This window comes from Odocoileus virginianus, chromosome 18 (genome assembly GCF_023699985.2).
Source record: "Odocoileus virginianus isolate 20LAN1187 ecotype Illinois chromosome 18, Ovbor_1.2, whole genome shotgun sequence".
Lineage (NCBI taxonomy): Eukaryota > Metazoa > Chordata > Mammalia > Artiodactyla > Cervidae > Odocoileus > Odocoileus virginianus.
The window spans coordinates 9193576-9214570 of record NC_069691.1 but is presented as its reverse complement, the minus strand read 5'-3'; the positions used below and the strand labels follow the sequence as shown (position 1 = coordinate 9214570).

Genomic DNA, 20995 nt, shown 5'->3' with positions numbered 1-20995 from the left:
TTATTTTTAGAACTACTAAATTCCTTTGCCCATTTTTTCTCTTTTAGTTTTTAAAAACTTACACTGAGGTGTAGTTGGTTTACGATGTTGTGTTCATTTCTGCTCTAAAGCAGAGTGACTCAGCTCTACGTGTATTCTTTTCATATTCTTTTCTACCGTGGTTTGTCACAGTATACTATATATAGTTACCTGTGCCATACAGTAGGGCCCTCTTTTCTACCCATTCTCTATGTAATAGTTTGCATCTACTAATCCTAAACTCCCAACCCACCCCTCCCACTCAACAGCCACAAGTTTGAGTCTATGTCTATGTATAGACAAGTTCATTTGTGTCATATATTAGATTCCACATATGTGATATCATATGGTACTTGTCTTTTCCTAAATTACCTCATTTAGCATGATAATCTTTAGGTCCATTCATGTTGACAAATGGCACATGACATTGTCTGTTTTTTATGTCTAAGTAGTATTCCATCGTATTCCATTGTATATATGTACCACATCTTTATCCAGTCATCTGTTTGATAGGTTTCCATGTCTTGGCTATTGTAAGTAGTGTTGTATTGAACATTGAGGTATGTGTATCTTTTCAAATTACAACTTTTTCTGGATGTATGCCCAGGAGTGGGATTGCAGAATCATGTGGCAACTCCACTTTTAGTTTTTTGATGAGTCTCCATATTGTTTTCCATAGTGGCTGTACCAATCTACATTCCTACCACCACCGTAGGAGGACTCTGTTTGCTCCACATACTTTTCAGCATTCGTTATTTGTAGATTTTCAGTGATGGCCATTCTGACCAGTGAGAGGTGGTACCTTATTGTAGTTTTGATTTGTGTTTCTCTAATAATTAGTGTTGTTACGCATCGGTTCATGTGCTGTTGGCCATCTGTATGTCTGTTTTTGGAGAAATGTCTATTTAGATCTTCTGCCTATTTTTTGATTAGATTTTTATGCTCTTGTTATTATTGAGTTGTAATAGTTGTTGTATAGTTAGGAAATTAAGCCCTGGTCATTCACATCTTCGCAAATGTTTTCTCCCAGTCCTAGTTATCTTCTTGTTCTTTTATGGTTTCCTTTGCTGTACAAAAGCTTCCAAGTTTGATTAGGTCCCATTTGTGTATTTTACTTTTATTTGTATTGCCTTGGGAGATTGACCTAACAAAACATTCGTATGTTTTATATAAGAGAATGTTTTGGCCTATATCTCTTCTAGGACTTTTATGGTGTCATATCTTATGTTTAAGTCTTTAAGTCACTTTGAGTTTATTTTTGTGCATGATGTGAGAGTATGTTCTAACTTCATTGATTTACATGCCACTGTCCAACTTTCCCAATACTACTTTCCAAGGATGCTCCTTTTTTCTGTGTGGTCAGAATAGTTACTTGAGATAATTTCTTTACTCTTAAATTTGTTAAGTCTTATTTCATACTCTAGTATGTGGTCAGTCCTAGAGAATCTTCCATGTGCACTTGAAAAAAATGTGTCTTTGGATGTAAAGTCCTGAAAATATCAATTAAAAGTCTAATTGTTCTGTTTTATCATTTAGGATCTCTGTTGCCTTATTGATTTCCTGTCTCAAAGATCTTTTCATTAATGTGAGTGGGGTGTTAAAATCTCCTACTATTACTGTATTCCCATCAATTTCTCCCTTTACGTCTGTTAGTATTTATGTGTTTCGGTTCTCCTGTATTAGGTGCATGTATGTTGATTAGTGTAAAATCATCTTGTATTGATCCTTTTATCATTTTAGTATCCTTCTATGGCATTTGTTTTAAAGTTTATTTCGTCTAATAGACGTATTGTGACTCCCACTTTCTTGTCATTTTCATTTGCATGGAATATCTTTTCCATCCTCTCACTTTTGATCTGTGTGGGTCTTTTGCCCTAAGGTGGGTCTCTTGTAGGTAGCATATTGTAGACTGTTTGTTTTATTCAGTTTGCCACTCTTTTGTTGGAGCATTTAGGCCATTGATGTTTAAGGTAATTATTGATAGGTATGTATTTATGTTATACTGTGTGGATCATAATAAACTGGAAAATTCTTCAAGAGATGGGAATACTATACCACCTGACCTGCCTCTTGAGAAACCTGTGTGCTGGTCAGGAAGCAATGGTTAGAACTGGACATGGAACAACAGATTGGTTTCAAATAGGAAAAGGAGTACATCAAGGCTGTATATTGTCACCCTGCTTATTTAACTTACATGCAGAGTACATCATTAGAAACGCTGGGCTGGAGGAAGCATAAGCCAGAATCAAGATTGCCGGGAGAAATATCAATAACCTCAAATATGTAGATGACACCACCCTTATGGCAGAAAGTGAAGAACTAAAGAGCCTCTTGATGAATGAAAGTGAAAGAGGAGAGTGAAAAAGTTGGCTTAAAGCTCAACATTAAGAAAACTAAGACCATGGCATCTGGTCCCATCACTTCATGGCAAATAGATGGGAAACGGTGGAAATAGTGGCTGACTTTATTTTTCTGGGCTCCAAAATCACTGCAGATGGTGATTGCAGCCATGAAATTATAAGATGCTTACTCCTTGGGAGGAAAGTTATGACCAACCTAGACAGCATATTAAAAAGAAGAGATATTCTCTTGTCAACAAAGGTCCGTCTAGTCAAGGGCATGGTTTTTCCAGTGGTCATGTATGAATGTGAGAGTTGGACTATAAAGAAAGCTGAGCACTGAAGAATTGATGCTTTTGAACTGTGGTGTTGGAGAAGACTCTTGAGAGTCCCTTGGACCGCAAGGATATCCAACCAGTCCATCCTAAAGGAGATCAGTCCTGGGTGTTATTGGAAGGACTGATGTTGAAGCTGAAACTCCGGTACTTTGGCTACCTCATGCGAAGAGTTGACTCATTGGAAAAGACCCTGATGCTGGGAGAGATTGAGGGCAGAAGGAGAAGGGGACGACAGAGGATGAGATGGTTGGATGGCATCACCGACTCAATGGACATGGGTTTGGGTAAACTCCAGGAGTTGGTGATGGACAGGGAGGCCTGGTGTGCTGGGATTCATGGGGTCGCACAGAGTCAGACACGATTGAGCAACTGAACTGAAACCTTGTTTCCTGTTGATGCTATATTTCTTCTTCTTTTGGCCACACCACATGACTTAATGGGATCTTAGTTTGAACCCCAGTCCTTGGCAGTACTGGAGAGTGCACAGTTCTAGCCATTGGACCACCAGGGAATCCTCCCATTTTTCTCTTTTGTGGTTTGATGATTTCCTTTTATGTTTATGTTTTCTTTTTTTGGTTTTAGTCAATCTGTTGTGTGCATTTGATTTGAGATTGCCTTGTTTTTCAAGTATGTTAACTGCTTCTTATATCTACTTGCTTTAGATTGATAGTCATATAGGCTAACACACATTCTAAAAAAAGAAAAAAAAAGAATCTACCTTCTACCTTTTCTTGCTCTTCTTCCCCACATTTTATGTTTTTGATATCCTTTTTTTTTTTTTAACATCTTTGTGTTTATCCTTTTACTGTTCCATTGAGGTTATCATTGTTTTCATGAAATTGTTTTGTTTTGGTTTTTACATAAAAAATGTACTAGCGTATTTAAGTGATTTGCTTTACAGTTGTGATTTTTCTCTTTCCCGTACATTCTTATTTAGAAAAGATTTTCCATGTTTCTTTTAAGGTGGGTTTAGTATTGCTGTATTCTCTTTATTTTTTGCTTATCTGAGAAATTCTTTTTGTCTCCTCTCCTGACTTTGCTGGTCAGAGTATTCTAGGTTGCATATTTTCCCCTTTTTTGATTTTGAATAATGTCTTGCCATCCCTTCTGGCCAACAACATTTCTGTAGAAAAATCAGCTGATAGTCTTATGGGGATTCCCTTGTAGTTAACTTTTTGTTTTTCTCTTGTTACTTTTAGAATCCTCTCTTTAACTTTTGCCATTTTTATTATAATATGTCTTGGTATAGTTCTGTTTGAGTGTATCTTGTTTGGGACTTTCTGTGCTTCCTGTATCTGGATTTCTGTTTTCTTCTTTATGTTTGGAAAATTTTCAGCCCCATAATTTCAATTGGCTTTCATCTGGTGTTCTGATTGGGTGATTTACTCAATTCTATCTGCCAGATAGCTTATCCTTCTAAATTATTCATTATGCTCTTCATTGCCTTTAGCTCACTTTCTGTCTCAGTAAATGAGTTTTCTACTTTTTCTTGCCTCCCCCTGTATAGTTTTTATTTTGTTTTTATAGCACTCTGCATTTCTATTAATAGCCTTTCTTAATTACTTAAGTATTTTTATTTTATTTTATATTTAATTTTATCTTTCGAACTTGGTGTCTGTTAGACTGAAGAGGTCTGTGTCATTGTTCTTTCAGGGGAATTCTCTTGATCTTTTTACTGGGAGTCATTCTTCTGCTTCTTCATTTTAATTATTCTTCTCTTACTATGTAAAGTTAGGAGAAACAATTGTGTTCTCTGATCTTTGAGGGCTTTTTGTATGTGGGCGCATTCTTGTGTTGCTTGAGTGGGGTTAATAGTACATTTGGCGCAAGGGCTGTTTTGGTACAGGCGTCTGCTGCCTCTAACCTCAGCGTGTGCTGGCTGTTATCCCCTTGGTAGGCGGTGTGTACGTGTAGTGCACTCCATGTACATCATGTGTACATGTAGTGTGGATCATGTACATCATGTGTACGTGATGTGCCCCTTCCTGGGGCTCTTGGTGACATTGGCAGCTCGTGCGTGCCTCCAGAGCCCGCGATGGCGCTGGAGGTGGCTCGTGGCTGCTCCTGGAACCTGCAAGGGTGGCAGCGGCAGCTCAAGATCGCTCCTGGAGTCCATGAGGGCAGCAGCAACAGCGGCTTATCATCTCTCCTGGAGCCTTCAGTGCCTCTTTTTAAAGACCAGTGATCCCATTCATGATGGCTCTGCCCTAATGACCTAATCACTACCCAAAGGCCCTGCGTCTAAATAACATCACATTAGACATTAGAATTTCAGCAAATGAACTTTGAGGCCCCAGATATTCATATCACAGCAGCTTTTGTTAGTCCCCTGGCTCCAGTGGGACACACCAGGAATATGGCCCACTGTCCCTATAGTTACTGCTTTGCTAGGGAATGGGGATGATGGACAGTTAAGCAGAAATGTTAAAGGGCTACCTTTCTGAAATTCAGCTGTCTTTTGCTTAACTTTTCCCTGGTTGCTCTAAGTTAGTTTTTTTTTTTTTTTAATTAAATTCCAGACTTGCTAAAAAGTTGATTTTAGGAGTTTTTGCTAGGTTAATGGTTTATTTCAGTGGGGAAACTTGATTATTTGAGCACCGTTTCCTGCCACTTTGAGTGACAGTACTCGTACATTAACTTGTTTTTTGAAGCCTGTATTATTTTAGAGCAGTTTGAGGTTTACAACAAAATTGAGAGGGAGGTGTAGACATTTCTCATATAAATCTTGTTCCTACTCACAAGTACCCCCATATCAACTCCACTTAGCAGAATGGTACATTTTTACTAAAACTGAACATACACTGACATAGTTATCCAAAGTCCATAGTTTACATCATGATTCACTCTTGTTTTATATTCTGTGGTACGAACAAATACAGAATGACAAGTGTCCATTATTACAGTATCACACATAGTATTTTCACAGTTCTAAAAATCCTATTCTGTGTATTTATTCCTTACCTACCCCCCCAACTACAGTTTTCCTGTGTTCATAGTTTTGCCCTTTGTAGAATGTCCAATAGCTGAAATACAATGTGTAGTCTCTTCATGTTGACTTCTTTCATTTAGTGATATGCATTTACGCTTCCTGTATGTCTTCATGTGTTGATAACCCATTGTTTTTATTGTCTGGATGTACCACAGTTCATCCATTCACCTACTGAAGGACATTTTGGTTGCATCTACATTTTGACAGTATGAATAAAAGTGCTATAAACAGCTGTGTACAGGTTTTATATGAACATAAGTTTTCATCTCCTTTGGGTAAACAAAGGGTAAACAAGGAGCTGATTGCTGGTTCACATGGTAACAGTGGGCTTCCCAGGTGGTACTAGTGGTAAAGAACCTGCCTGCCAGTGCAGGAGACCCAGGTTCAATCCCTGAGTTAGGGAGAGTTCCTGGAGGAGGGCCTGGCAATTTACTCCAGTATTCTTGCCTGGAGAATCCTATGGACAGAGGACCCTCATGGGCTACAGTCCCTAGCATCGCAAGGAGTCAGACACGACTAAAGCAACTTAACACACACACCTATGGGGTGACTATGCTTAATTGTGTAAGGAACCACCAAACTTTTTCCACAGTTACTATACCATTTTGAATTCCTAAGAGCATCGTATGATTGTTCCTATTGCTCCACCTGTATCTTCGTTATTACTTGGTGTTGTCATATGCCAGGTTTTGGCTGTTGTAATAAGTGTGTAGTGGTATGTCAGTATTATTTGAATTTGTGTTTCTGCAAATGATGTGATGTAGAGCATCTTTTCATAAACTTTTTGTCAGTCGTATTTGGTGTCTGTTAAGTTCTTTAGTCCATTTTTTTAAATTGTCTTGTGTATGTTTTGTTCTTGTTGAGTTTTATGTGTTCTTTTTGTATTTCAGACAATAGGTCCTTATCAGATGTATTGTTTTCAAATATTTTTTCTTCCTCTGTACATTGCTGTTTTTTCTTCCTCTTAACATTGCTGTTTGTTGTTCAGTCACTAAGTTTTGTCTAACTCTTTGTGATCCCATGAACTGCAGCACTACTATCCTACTATGTTCCGAAGTTTGCTCACACTCATGTCCATTTAGTCGGTGATGCCAGTCAACTGCCTCATCGTCTGTCGCCTCCTCTCCTGCCCTCAACCTTTCCAGTATCAGGGTCTTTACAGTGAGTCGGCTCCTCACGTCAGGTCATCAAAATATTGGAGCTTCAACTTCAGCATCAGTCCTTCTAAAGAATATTCAGGGTTTATTTTCTTTAGGATTGACTGGTTTGATCTCCTTGCTGTCCACGGGACTCTCCAGACTCTGGCACCACAATTCCAAAGCATCTGTTCTTTGGTACTCAGTCTTCATTATGGTTGAACACTCACATCTCTACATGACTGCTGAAAAAAACATAACTTTGACTACATGGACCTTTGTTGACGAAGTGATGTCTCTGCTTTTTAATATACTGTCTAGGTTTGTCATAGCTTTCCTTCCAAGCAAGCATCTTTTAATTTCATGGTTGCAATCACTTTCTGCAGTGATTTTGGGGATGAAGAACATAAAATCTGCCACTGTTTCAATTTTTTCACCATCTGTTTGCTTTGAAGTGATGGGACTGGATGCCATGATTTTTTTACCTTTGTTTTTTATGTGTTGTTTTATTTTTTTTTTTATTAATTTTTATTGAAGGATAATTGCTTTATAGAATTTTGTTATTTTCTGTCAAACCTCAACATGAATCAGCCATAGGTGTACATATATCCCCTCCCTTTTGAACCTCCCTCCCATCTCCCTCCCATCCGACCCCTCCAGGTTGATGCAGAGTCCCTGTTTGAGTTTCCTGAGCCATACAGCAAATTCCCATTGACTGTCTATTTTACATATGGTAATTAAGTTTCCATGTTACTGTTTCCATACATCTCACCCTCTCCTCCCTCTCCCCATGTCTATAAGTCTTTTCTCTATGTCTGTTTCTCCACTCTCTCTCTCTAAATCACTTCAGTCGTGTCCGACTCTGTGTGACCCCGTAGACGGCAACCCACCAGGCTCTGCCATCCCTGGGATTCTCCAGGCAAGAACACTGGAGTTTCTCCACTGCTGCACTGTAAATCAATTCTTCAGTACCATTTTTCTAGATTCTGTATATATGTGTTAGAATATGATATTTATCTTTCTCTTTCTGACTTACTTCACTCTGTATAATAGGTTCTAGGTTCATCCACCTCATTAGAACTGACTCAAATGTATTACTTTTTATGGCTGAGTAATATTCCATCATATATATGTACCACACCTTCTTTATCCAATCATCTGTTGATGGATGTCTAAGTTGCTTCCATGTTCTATCTATTGTAAATAGTGCTGCAATGAACAGTGGGATACATGTGTCTTTTTCAGTTTTGGCTTCCTCAGGATATATGCCTAGGAGTGGGATTTCTGGGTCATATGGTGGTTATATTTGCACTATTTAAATGAATCTTTGTACTGTCTTCCATAGTGCCTGTATCCATTTACATTGCCACCAACAGTGCAAGAGCATTCCCTTTTCTCTACACCCTCTCCAGCATTTATTGTTTGTAGACTTTTTGATGATGGCCATTCTGACCAGTGTGAGGTGATATCTCATAGTGGTTTAGATTTGCATTTCTCTAATAATGAGCGATGTTCAGCATCTTTTCATGTGTTAAGCCATCTGTATGTCTTCCTGGGAGAAATGTCTGTTTAGGTCTTTCTCCTGCTTTTTGATTGGGTTGTTTGTTTTTCTGGCATTGAGTTGTATGAGCTGCTTGTATATTTGGAAATTAATCCTTTGTCAGTTGATTCATTTGCTGTCATTTTCTCCCATTCTGAGGGTTGTCTTTTCATCTTGCTTATAGTTTCCTTAGCTGTGCAAAAGCTTTTAAGTTTAATCAGGTCCCATTTGTTTACTTTTGCTTTTATTTTCACTGCTCTAGGAGGTTAATCATGGAGGATCTTTCTTTGATTTATGTCATTGAGTGTTTGGCCTATGTTTTTGCTCTAAGAGCTCTATAATTTCTGATCTTACGTTTAGGTCTTTATTCCATTTTGAGTTTGTCTCTGTGAATGGTGTTAGGAAGTGGTCTAACTTCATTCTTTTACAGGTAGCTGTCCAGTTTTCCCAGCACCATTTATTGAATAGGCTGTCTTTGCCCCCTTTTATATTCTCACCTCCTTTGTCAAAGATAAGGTACACATAGGTGCGTGGGTTTATTTCTGGGCTTTCTATCTTGTTCCATTGGTCTATTTTTCTGTTTTTGTGCTAGTACCATACTGTCTTGATGACTGTAAGTAAGTAAAGTCACTCAGTCGTGTCCGACTCTTTGCGGCCCCATGGACTGTAGCCTACCAGGCTCCTCTTTCCATGGGATTTTCCAGGCAAGAGTACTGGAACGGGTTGCCATTTCCTTCTCCAGGGGATCTTCCCAACCCAGGGAACGAACCTGGGTCTCCAGCATTGCAGACAGATGCTTTACCATCTGAGCCACCAGGGAAGCCTTGTAGTATAATCTGAAGTCAGGAAGGTTGATTTCCTCCAGCTCCATTATTCAGGGTCTTTTGTGTTTTCATATGAATTGGGAAATTTTTGTTCTAGTTCTGTGAAAAAACGTCATTGGTAGCTTGATAGGGATTGCATTGAATATGTAGATTGTGTTTGGTAGTATAGTCATTTTCACAATATTGATTCTTCCTACCCAGGAACATGGAATATCTCTTCATCTGTCTTATGTCATCTTTGATTTCTTTCATTAGTGTCTTGTAATTTTCTGTTTACAGTTCTTTTGTCTCCTTAGGTAAGTTTATCCCAGATATTTAATTCTTTGTGTTGCAATGGTGAATGGGATTGATTCCTTAATTTCTTTCTGATTTTTTATTGTTAGTATATAGAAATGCAAGTGATTTCTGTGTATTGATTTTGTATCCTGTGACTTCGCTAAATTCACTGATTAGCTTTAGTAATTTTCTGATACTATCTTTTGGGTTTTCTATGTACAGTATCATGTCATCTGCAAACAGTGAGAGCTTTACTACTTCTTTTCCAATCTGGATTCCTTTTAATTCTTTTTCTTTGATTGCTATAGCTAGGACTTCCAGAACTATGTTGAATAATAGTGATGAAAGTGGACAACCTGTCTTGTTCCTGATCTTAGCTGGAATGCTTTCAGTTTTCACCATTGAGAATGATGTTTGCTGTAGGTTTATTATATATGGCCTTTACTATGTTGAGGCAGGTTACTTCTATGCCCATTTTTTGAAGAGTTTTCATCATAAATGGGTGCTGAATTTTGTCAAAGACTTCTTGGTCATCTTTTGTGATGATCATATGGTTTTTATGTTTCAATTTGTTAATAACGGTGTATCACATTAATTGATTTGCGTGTGTGGGAGAATCCTTGCATTCTTGGAATAAACCTAACTTGATCATGGTGTATGATGTTTTTGATGTGTTGCTGAATTCTGTTTGCTAAGATTTTGTTGAGGATTTTTGCATCTATGTTCATCAGTGATATTGGCCTATAGTTTTCTTTTTTGTGTGCTGTCTTTGATTTTGGTATCAGGGTGATGATGGTGGCTTCATAGAATGAGTTTGGAAGTGTTCTTCCTCTGCAATTTTTTGAAAGAGTTTTAGAAGGATAGTCATTAGCTCTTCTCTAGATGTTTGATGGAATTCTCCTGTGAAGCCATCTAGTCCTGGGCTTTTGTTTTTTGGGAGATTATTGATCAACTTCAGTGCTTGTAATTGGGTTATTCATAATTTCTATTTCTTCCTGGTTCAGTCTTGGAAAATTGAACTTTTCTTAGAATCTGTCCATTTCTTCCAGGTTATCCATTTTATTGCCATATAGTTGTTCATAATAGTCTCTTATAGTTCTTCGTAATTCTGCATTGTCTGTTGTAACCCTCTCCGTTTTAATTTCTAATTTTGTTGATTTGATTCTTCTGTCTTTTTTTCTTATTGAGTCTGGCTAAAGGTTTGTGAATCTTGTTTATCTTCTCAAAGAACCAGCTTTTCATTTTATTAATCTTTACTGTTATTTCTTTCATTTCTTTTTCATTTATTTTTGCTCAGATCTTTATGATTTCTTTCCTTCTACTAATTTTTGTTTTTTTTTGTTCTTCTTTTTCCAGTTGTTTTAGGTGTAAAGTTAGGTTGTCTATTTGATGTTTTCTTTTTGTTTCTTGAGGTAGGATTGTATTGCTACAAACTTCCCTCTTAGAACACCTTTTGCTGCATCCCATAGGTTTTGAGTTGTCGTGTTTTCATTGTCATTTGCTTCTAGAAATTTTCTGATTTCCCTTTTGATTTTTTCAGTAACCCACTGGTTATTTAGAAATGTGTTGTTTAATCTCCACGTGTTTGTGTTTCTTACAGTTTTTTTCTTGTAATTGATATCTAGTCTCAAAGTGTTGTGGTCGGAGAAGATGCTGGTATGCTTTCAGTTTTCTTAAGTTTACTGAAGTTTGATTTGTGACCCAGGATGTGGTCTATCATGGAGAATGTTCCATGTGCACTTGAGAAGAAGGTGTATTCTGCATTTGGATGGAATGTCCTGAAGATATCAGTGAGATCCATCTTATCTAATGTAGCATTTAAGACTTGTGTTTCCTTATTAATTTTCTGTTTTGATGATCTCTCCATTGGTGTGAGTGGGGTGTTCAAGTCTCCTACTATTATTGTGTTATTGTCAGTTTCTCCTTTTATGTCTGTTAGTGTTTGTCTTATGTATTGAGGTGCTCCTGTGTTGGGTGCATAGATATATACAGTTGTTATATCTTTCTCTTGGATTGATCCCTTGATCATTATGTAGTGTCCTGCCTTATCTCTTGTAATCTTTAAGGTTTATTTTGTCTGATATGAGGATTGCTACTCCAGCTTTCTTTTGCTTCCCATTTGCATGGAATATATTTTTCCATCCTCTCGCTTTCCATCTATATGTGTCTTTAGGTCTGAAATGGGTTTCTTGTAGATAGTATATATGTGGGTCTTGTTTTTGTTTCCATTCAGCCAGTCTGTGTCTTTCGGTTGGAGCGCTTAATCCATTTACATTTAAAGTAATTATTGATATATATATTCCTGTTGCCATTTTCTTCATTGTTGGGGGTTGATTTTGTAGATCTTTTTCTTTTCTTGTATTTCTTGACCATATAAGTCCCTTTAACATTTATTGTAAAGCTGGATTGGTGGTACTGAATTCTCTTAACTTCTGCTTGTCTGAAAAGCTTTTTATTTCTCCATCAATTTTGAATGAGATCCTTGCTGGGTCCAGTAGTCTTAGTTGTAGATTTTTCCCTTTAAATGTATCCTGCCATCCCCTTCTGGCCTGCAGAGTTTCTGCTGAAAGATCAGCTGTTAAGCGTATGGGGTTTCCTTTGTATGTTACTTGTTGCTTTTCCCTTGCTGCTTTTAATATTCTTTCTTTGTGCTTAGTCTTTGTTAGTTTGATTAGTATGTGTCTTGGCATGTTTCTCCTTGGATTTACCCTATATGGGACTCTTTGTGCCTCTAGGACTTGATTGACTATTCCTTTTCCATGTTGGGGAAATTTTCAACTATAATCTCTTCAAAAATTTTCTCATGCCCTTTCTTTTTCTCTTCTTCTGAGACCCCTATAATTTGAATGTTGATGCATTTTATATTGTCCCAGATGTCTCTGATGTTGTCCTCAGTTCTTTTCATTATTTTTCCTTTATTCTGCTCTTCAGAAGTTATTTCCACCATTTTATCTTCCAATTCACTGATTCATTCTTCTGCTTTAGATATTCTACTATTGATTCCTTATAGAGTATTTTTAATTTCAATAATTCTGTTTTTTTGTCTCTGTGTTTAGTCTTCACTTCTTCTAGGTCTTTGTTAATTGCTTCTTGCATTTTCTCCATTTTGTTTTCAAGGTTTGTGATCATCTTTACTATCATTATTCTGAATTCTTTTTCAGATGTTTGCCTATTTTCTCTTCACTTATTTGGACTTCTGTGTTTCTAGTTTGTTCCTTCATTTGTGTAGTATTTCTCTGCCTTTTGTTATTTTTTTAACTTTGTGTTTGAGGTCTCCTTTTCCCAGGCTTCATGATTGAATTCTTTCTTCCTTTTGATTTCTGCCCTTCTAAGGTTGATGCAGTAGTTTGTGTAAGCTTCCTATAGGCTGAGATTTGTGCTGAGTGTTTGTTTCTTTTCCCTCTGATGGGCAAGGCTGGGTGAGGTAGTAATCCTGTGTGATGATGATTGGTTTTGTATTTTTATTTTTTGTTTGTGAGTGAAAGTGAAGTCACTCAGTCGTGTCCGACTCTTCGAGACCCCATGAACTGTAGCCTACTAGGCTCCTCCATCTATGGGATTTTCCAGGCAAGAGTACTGGAGTGGGTTGCCATTTTCTTCTCCAGGGGATCTTCCCAACCCAGGGATTGAACCCAGGTCTCCCGCATTGGAGGCAGACTCTTTACTGTCTGAGCCGCTGCACAGGGTGCTACCTGGTAATGCCAGGTCTTGTATTCAAGTGGTTTCCTTTGTGTGAGTTCTCACTATTTGATACTCCCTAGGGTTAGTCTCTGATAGTCTAGGGTCTTGGAGTTATTGCTCCCACTCCAAAGGCTCAGGGCTTGATATATCCTCCACGGCACACAGAGTTCCTGTCCTTGCAGATGAAGACAAGAATGGGGAGGAGGTTTTCCACATGAATGTGTCACCTGGGCCACTTGTCAGCCTTGCTCTGGTCCGCCTTCCACTCTTGCTGTCCCAGTAAACAGTTCTTCTGTGGAGGCCACATTTCAACTGCAAATCCAGTCACAGACACCTCCTCTGCACCCTCCATCTTCTTTCCTGTGAAACCCAAGCATCCCATCCACCACCTATGACTCTGGTCCCCATTCCGGCCTCCTCTTTTCCGGACGCTGAACCTCCCCTCTCCATATGTTGAGTTTTAAGCCAGCTTTTTCCTCTCCTCTTTCACCTTCATCAGGAGTCTCTTTAGTTCCTCTTTGCTTTCTGCCATTAGGGTGGTATCATCTGCATATCTGAGAAAATTTGATATTTCTCCCAGCAATCTTGATTCCTGCTTGTGATTCATCCAACCCAGCATTTTGCATGAGGTACTCTGCATAGAAGTTAAATAAGCAGGGTTCAGTATATAGCCTTGATGTACTTCTTTCCCAATTTTGGACCAGTCTATTGCTCCATGTTCGGTTGTAATTGTTGCTTTTTTGACCTGTATACAGATTGCCCAGGAGTCAGGTTAGGTGGTATGATATTCCCATCTCTTTAAGAATTTTCCGTATTTCATTGTGATCCACACAGTCAAAGGCTTTGACATAGTCAATAAAGCAGAAGTAGATGTTTTTCTGAGAATTATCTTGCTTTTTCTATGATCCAACAGATGTTGACAATTTGATCTCTGGTTCCTCTGCCTTTTCTAAATCTAGCTTGAACATCTGGAAGTTCTTGGTTCATGTACTGTTGAAGCCTAGCTTGGAGAATTTTTATGCATTACTTTGCTAGCATGTGAAATGAGGGCAATTGTGTGGGTTGTTGGAACATTGTTTGACAGTGCTTTCTTTGGGATTGGAATGAAAACTGACCTTTTCCAATCCTGTATCTGCTGCTGAGTTTTCCAAATTTGCTGGCATATTGAGTGTAGCCCTTTAACAGCATCATCTTATAGGATCTGAAATAGGTCAGCTAGAATTCCATCACCTCCACTAGCTTTGTTTGTAGTGATTCTTTCTAAGGCCCACTTGACTTCACACTCCAGGATGTCTGCCTCTAGATGAGGGATCACACTGTCATCGTTATCTGGGTCATTAAGTTCTTTTTTGCATAATTCTTCTGTGCATTTTTGCCACCCCTTCTTAACATCTTCTGTTTCTGTTAGTTTCACAGCATTTCTGTCTGTTGTTGTGCTCATCTTTGTGTGAAATGTTCCCTTGGTATCTCTAATTTTCTTGAAGAGATCTCTAGTCTTCCCATTCTATTGTTGTCCTCTATTTCTTTGCCTTGATTCCTGAGGAAGGCTTTCTTATCTCTCCTTTTCTTTGGAACTCTGCATTCAAATGGGTGTATCTTTCCTTTTTTCCTTTGCCATTTGCTTCTCCTGTTTTCTCAGATATTTGTAAGGCCTCCTCAGACAGCCATTTTTCTTTTTCTTGGGGATTGTTTTAATCACTGCCTCCTGTACAGTGTTACGAACCTCCATTCATAGGTTTTTTACTCAATCAGATCTAATCCCTTTAATCTATTTCTCATAATCATAATGCATTTAAGTCATACCTGAATGGGCTAGTGGTTTTCCTTACTTTCTTCAATTTAAGTCTGAATTTTCAATAAGTCACTCATGATCTGAGCCATAGTTAGCTCTCAGTCTTGTTTTAGCTGACTCTAAAGAGCTTATGCATCTTCAGCTGCAAACAATATAATCAACCTGATTTTGAAATTGACCATCTGGTAATGTCCATGTGTAGAGTCATCTCTTGCATTGTTGGTAAAGAATGTTTTCTTTGATCAGTGTGTTCTCTTTGCAAAAGTCTAGTAGCCTTTGTCCTGCTTCATTTTGTACTCCATGGTCAAACTTGCTTGTTACTCCAGGTAACTCTTGACTTCCTCCTTTTGCATTCCCTTCATCTGTGATGAAAGGGACATCCTTTTGGCGTGTTAGTTCTATAGGTCTTGATAGAACCATTCAAATTCACTTTCTTCAGCATTAGTGTTGGGGCACAGACTTGGATTACTGTGATATTGAATGGTTTGCTTTGGGAACGAACCAAGATCATTCTTTTGTTTTTGAGATTGCACCCAAGTACTGCATTTTGGACTCTTGTTGACTTTGAGGGCTACTAAGGACTTCTAAGGGATTCTTGCCCACAGTAGTTGATATAATGGTCATCTGAATTAAATTCTCTCATTTTGGTCTCATGTTCAGTCATCTCCTGTTTGACCACTCCTTGCCTGAGGAGGAGATATTTCTCCAGTTCTTACTGTTAGAACTTGGTCAAATTCCTGGGGGTATATATCAAATTATGTGGGGCCTCCCTGTGGCTGGCTCCCTCTAGAGTTTTTAACTCTCAGTTATCTACACTAATGTCTCCTGCAGTTTATCAGGTACAGTTTAGGTTTCCCAGCCTTGGTTCTGGTGTCCATGCTATCTTCCTTTTGCAGGTCTCTGCTCTGGTAAGTCATGACTGTCTGTCTGTCTCTCCACTCTTAGGGGCAGTGGTTTACCCTGTGTCCTCCCCTCTTACATATCCAAGAAGAGTTTTTGGTTTTTCAGTTCTTTTTACTTGTTAGTATGGAGTGGTAACTTAAAACTCCTTTCATAGGGAACCGAAAACCCCAAACCTTTCACAACTGCTTAATCTAGAAGTCAAAATGTGAATAGAATTCTTTGTGAGTTAATCTATGTCAGTTTAGATCAAATAGCTGTGTATTTTCTTTGTTGTGCATGGAACAGAGTAGCAAGAAATGCAGAGTGAAATTTTTTTTATTTTACTAATTTTAATTTGAAAAATATTTTTAAGATTATATTGATTGCTAATTTTTTCCCTGTCTTTTCTTCATGCAGATTTGAAACCAAAATAGATTCATTTCATGTTACTGGCTTACCAGATAACTCAACAAAACCCCGCCTCCTGTCTTCATTAGATGATGCTGCATCACTCTTGAAAATTATGTTTGAGATAAATCCTTTAGATGAAACTGTTTCTCAGAGGTGTATCATAGAAGCTGAACCTTTAGAAATGTTATATGATGCAGTAAGCATTTTTTGCAATTCCTAAGTTTTAATGTATTTCTATTTGCCTTGAGTTTGTCCTCATGTTATTGATACTTATTTTAACAGAGAACAGTGAATAGTATAGTAGAATTCTTCAGACCTCCAAAAGAGGTAAATTTAGCACAGCTGACTTCAATAACTTTGACAAAACTTGAAGAATTCCGTGATAAGACGGCAACAGGTAAATGCCAGTATTATTGTTGTTTTATCATTTACTAAAGTTTGAATCATGTTATACTGATTTTAGTATTCTTTGAGTTAATATTTCTAGACTAGATACAGTTGAAACTTAGTCTGGTACTTTTATATATTTAAATTCAAATAGAATGATAATTATGTCTTACACTTAGAAAGGTCTGACCTTCGAACCACATTCTTGTTAATTGCAAAATTTTGTTAGGGTTTTTGAAATTCTGTTTATGACAGAAACTGGCCTATATTTTCCTTTCTTGTAATGACTTCCAGATTTTAGTCTATTGGTCTCAGAACCTAGAAGTTCCACCCTTTTTTATTATCTTGGAGAGTTTGTATAAGATTGGGTCTCATTTCTTTTTTCAGTCTTTGGGCTAGGAGATTTCTTTGGGAACAATTTTAAATTAGAGATTCACTTTAAAAAAATATAGATGACTATAGAGATGATCTCTGTGGTTTTTAATGGTTTGTAATTTGTTGAGACTTGCTTTCTGGCTCAACATATGGTAATGTTTAAAATGTTCCATATATGTTTGAAAAGTGGGTACTTCATGTCTTCTGTATCCTTAGTAGATTTTTTTTCCCCTTTTCACCATAGTCTAACAGTTATTTAGAGAAGTACATGAAAAACACGTCACTGTCTATGTAGATTTGTATATTTCATGTGGATCTGTAATTTTCTGCTTTATAAATTTTGTCGCTAATTAGGTACATACAGAGATAATTTTTTCCTGTGAACCAGATCTTTTATCTGTATGAAATTTTGAATATTTTTTGTAATGCTTTAATTTTTCAATATTCTTTTCATTCTGATTTTAGTATAGATATTCTAGGTTTCTTTTGGCTGTAATTGTCTGCTACATGTTTTTTTATTCTTCTACCTTCTTTCCCCCTTTATGTTTAGTTCTAGGTGTGTCATTTAAACAACATGTATGAGGTGTTTTTCAAGCTGTGATATTCAGACTTTTCTGTTTCTTGACTGTTTTTTGCCTGCCTTTGGATAAATTACAGCATTGTTTCCTCAGCTCCCACCCTTGTACCGTTTGAAACTTAAACATTCACTCTTTACCCCCTTCTCCTTCTGCCCTCAGTGTTTTCCACCATCAGGGTCTTTTCCAATCAGTTGGCTCTTTCTATCAGGTGGTCAAAGTATTGGAGGTTCAACTTTAGCATCAGTCCTTCCAATGAATATTCAGGGTTGATTTCCTTTAGGATTGACTGGTTTGATCTCCTTGCTGTCCATGGGACTCTCAGGAATCTTCTGTAGCACCAAGTTTTTCTCAGAGACATTCTTTGCATTCTCTTCTGGGTAGGTTTTAGGGAGAGGGAGATTTAACTTCTGTATTTTCTTAATTTTAGTATGTTTCTTTTAGATCCCAGATTTATGAGAACTCCTACTGGACTCTGTTTTTTTGTCATCTGTTCACTGTGCTCTGTGAGACTATGGAAAGGAGTTCCAAAGTTTACCAAGTGCAGAGCATGGTCTCAGGATAAAATTTTTTTGGTTCCCCTTGAAATCTGTTGGCTGACTCTTTCAGTTTGATTTTCCACTTGATAGATACTTACTTTCTTGCCTCCTCTTAATGTTTTTAGTAAGTTTCATTTTCATTGCTGTTTGTTTTGCTCTGTGTCCCACAATTTTTATTGCTTTAAGTGAAAGAAAAAGTTTGGCTACCTACTTATTGATGTTACCAGGATATAAACTCTAGTTAAATGTTTTAATATAAGTTGAAAATGTTATTTTAGTTAGAATTCATTGGGATAGAATCATCTGTTTTTATAGAAAACTCTGGTTGCTTATTTTGGTTTACATATGGTTTTCTTGAAGATGATTTAGTAATTGAAAATTTTTCATTGTCTCAAGTAATATAAAGGTTGAGTTCATTGTTCGGTATGGCAGATGTAGCTGTGTTAATTTCATAAATTGGGGAGAATTATAGAGATTCTAATATCACAGTTATAAATAACTATGTCATGGAACTTGATTTTTTTAGATGCGTATCTTCCAAGTTTTACCCAATTGAGTTTATGGATCAAAAATTCCTTTTTGAAGTATTACAATTTTATATTTGACTAATATTTAATGAGGAACATACACATTGACTTTATATTGAAAACATCTTGCTCAAGATTATTTTAAAATTAATACTAACTTCACACTATTTTTAAATTGTGTTACTAATTCATGTGTTTGATGAATCTCTGTTTCTGGAGTAATTTGTGAACAGTATTCATTGTAAAGATTTAAATTTTCTGCAGGTCTGGTATATATTATTGAAACACAGAAAGTTCTTGATCTCAGAATTAACTTGAATGCTTCATATATCATTATCCCACAAGATGGTATCTTTAGCCCTACGTCAAATCTCCTTCTTTTGGATCTTGGACATCTCAAGGTATATATTACTATTAAATATTTTATATGTCTTCTATGATATTACTTTGTTTAAGATGTGTTTTGGTTTATAGATATTTGATTTGGTAAATTAATTTTTAGCTTAGTAGCAGAAACTAAGATTTGAGAAAGCCTCCCTTTGTAACAAATAAAGTGGTTTCATTTAATTAGGTAGTTTTCTACATTTCTTATATGAAAATGACCTATTGAATGCTGAACGTCAGAGGCAAACCTAAGAATTATAGTTGTAAAATTTGAGATAATGCTTGAGTTTATTTCCTTTTCAATTTAAGTTTATTACTTGATAAATTAAAATGTATAGAGTAGGAGGAAGTTCTCGAAGTCCTCAAATGTATTTTCATCCTTCTGAAATTTGTTTATTTATTTAAATATTGACATTTCAGTATTTTTTTTTAATAGTCCTATAATTGAGAGATGGTCTTCTTTCATTTCCCTTCCTGTTCAGTTATGTATGTTTTTTCCATCATTTTTGAGTAGAGAATACTTTTTTCTGTGTTTCTGGTTCTATGCTGTTCAATATGGTACCCACTTGTATTTATTTAAATTGATTAAAGTTTTTTTTAAATTCAGTTCCTTAGTTATACTTTAGTCACATTCCAGCATTTAGTAGTCACAAATGGCCTGTGGCTACTGTATTAAAACAGGTGGAGAACATTTTTATCATCATGGGAAACTCAGTTGGAAAGGAGGACTCCATATCATTAAATGTAGAGGACTAGCTAACAGACCCAAGAGGGATAGATATGGAATGCTCTTTCTGGCTACCTAATAAGTGTGTGTCTTTCCTTGATATTGACATTCTCCTTTATGTATTTTTTTACTCCTCGGTTAGTAATTATGTAGACACTGCTGAATTTACACTTATAATAAAATTTTGTACAACTAATAATTCATATTTGAACTTCTTTATGGATTTGGTTCATGGGCAGTGTGGTATAGTGGAAATAGCCTGTGGAAAGGTATAGTGGTCAAAAGTAACGGTGTATCTTTAGTTTTATGACCTTAGAATTTGCATAACCTTTTGCCTGAAATTTGTTACTTTCAAACAGATAGTCAATTTTGACTGTGTACTTCAAATGAACTGTGTAAAATAGAGGGGAAAATGTTATAATAAAAAACACATATATGCATGTGTGTGTGTATGTATATGAATGAATGGGTGAATAAAATCTTTATATTCTACTGTAAAATGATTTCCAGGATACTTGAGTGAAAAAAGTAGTATGCAGAGTATAGCATGAAAGAGTTATGTAACTATAACTTGCTTGAAAAGTGAAGGTCTCTCAGTTGTGTCCGACTCTTTGTGACCCCATGGACTTTACAGTCCGTGGAATTCTCCAGGCGAAAATACTGGAGTGGGTAGCCTTTGTCTTCTCCAGGGGATCTTCCCAACCCAGGGATTGAACCCCAGGTCTTCTGCATTGCTGGTGGATTCTTTACCAGCTGAGCCACAAGGGAAGCCCAAGAATAGTGGAATGGGTAACCTTTCCCTTCTCCAGGGGATCTTCCCAACCCAGGGGTTGAACCCCAGGTCTCCTGCATTGCAGGTGGATTCTTTACCAGCTGAGCCACAAGGGAAGCCCAAGAATAGTGGAGGGGGTAGCCTATCCCTTCTCCAGGGGATCTTCCTGACCCAGGAATCAAACCGGGGTCTCCTGCATTGCAGGTGAATTCTTTACCAATTGAGCTATTAGGGAAGCCCCTTGGGGTTGCATAAAAGGCAGAGATGGAATTAAAATTCAGGTTTCAGTTCAGTCGCTTATTCATGTCCAGCTCTTTGTGACTCCATGGACTGCAGCATGCCAGGCCTCCCTGTCCATCACCAACTCCCAGAGTTTACTCAAACTCATGTCCGTTGAGTCGATGATGCCATCCAACCATCTCATCCTCTGTCGTCCCCTTCTCCTCCCGCCTTCAATCTTTCCCAACATCAGGGTCTTTTCCA

The 20995-nt window shown here is 37.3% G+C and overlaps 1 protein-coding gene across 4 annotated transcripts in view; it reads left to right on the top strand.

Moving 5' to 3' along the window:
* Nucleotides 1–20995, top strand: part of VPS13A (vacuolar protein sorting 13 homolog A) — a 253635-nt gene that overhangs the window by 48308 nt on the left and 184332 nt on the right. For all 4 annotated transcript variants that reach the window (XM_020879716.2, XM_020879717.2, XM_020879718.2 and 1 more), the window contains exons 18-20: nt 16233–16422; nt 16509–16623; nt 18894–19030. In XM_020879716.2, the coding sequence (XP_020735375.2) occupies nt 16233–16422; nt 16509–16623; nt 18894–19030 (442 nt within the window). The remainder of the gene's footprint in view (nt 1–16232; nt 16423–16508; nt 16624–18893; nt 19031–20995) is intronic.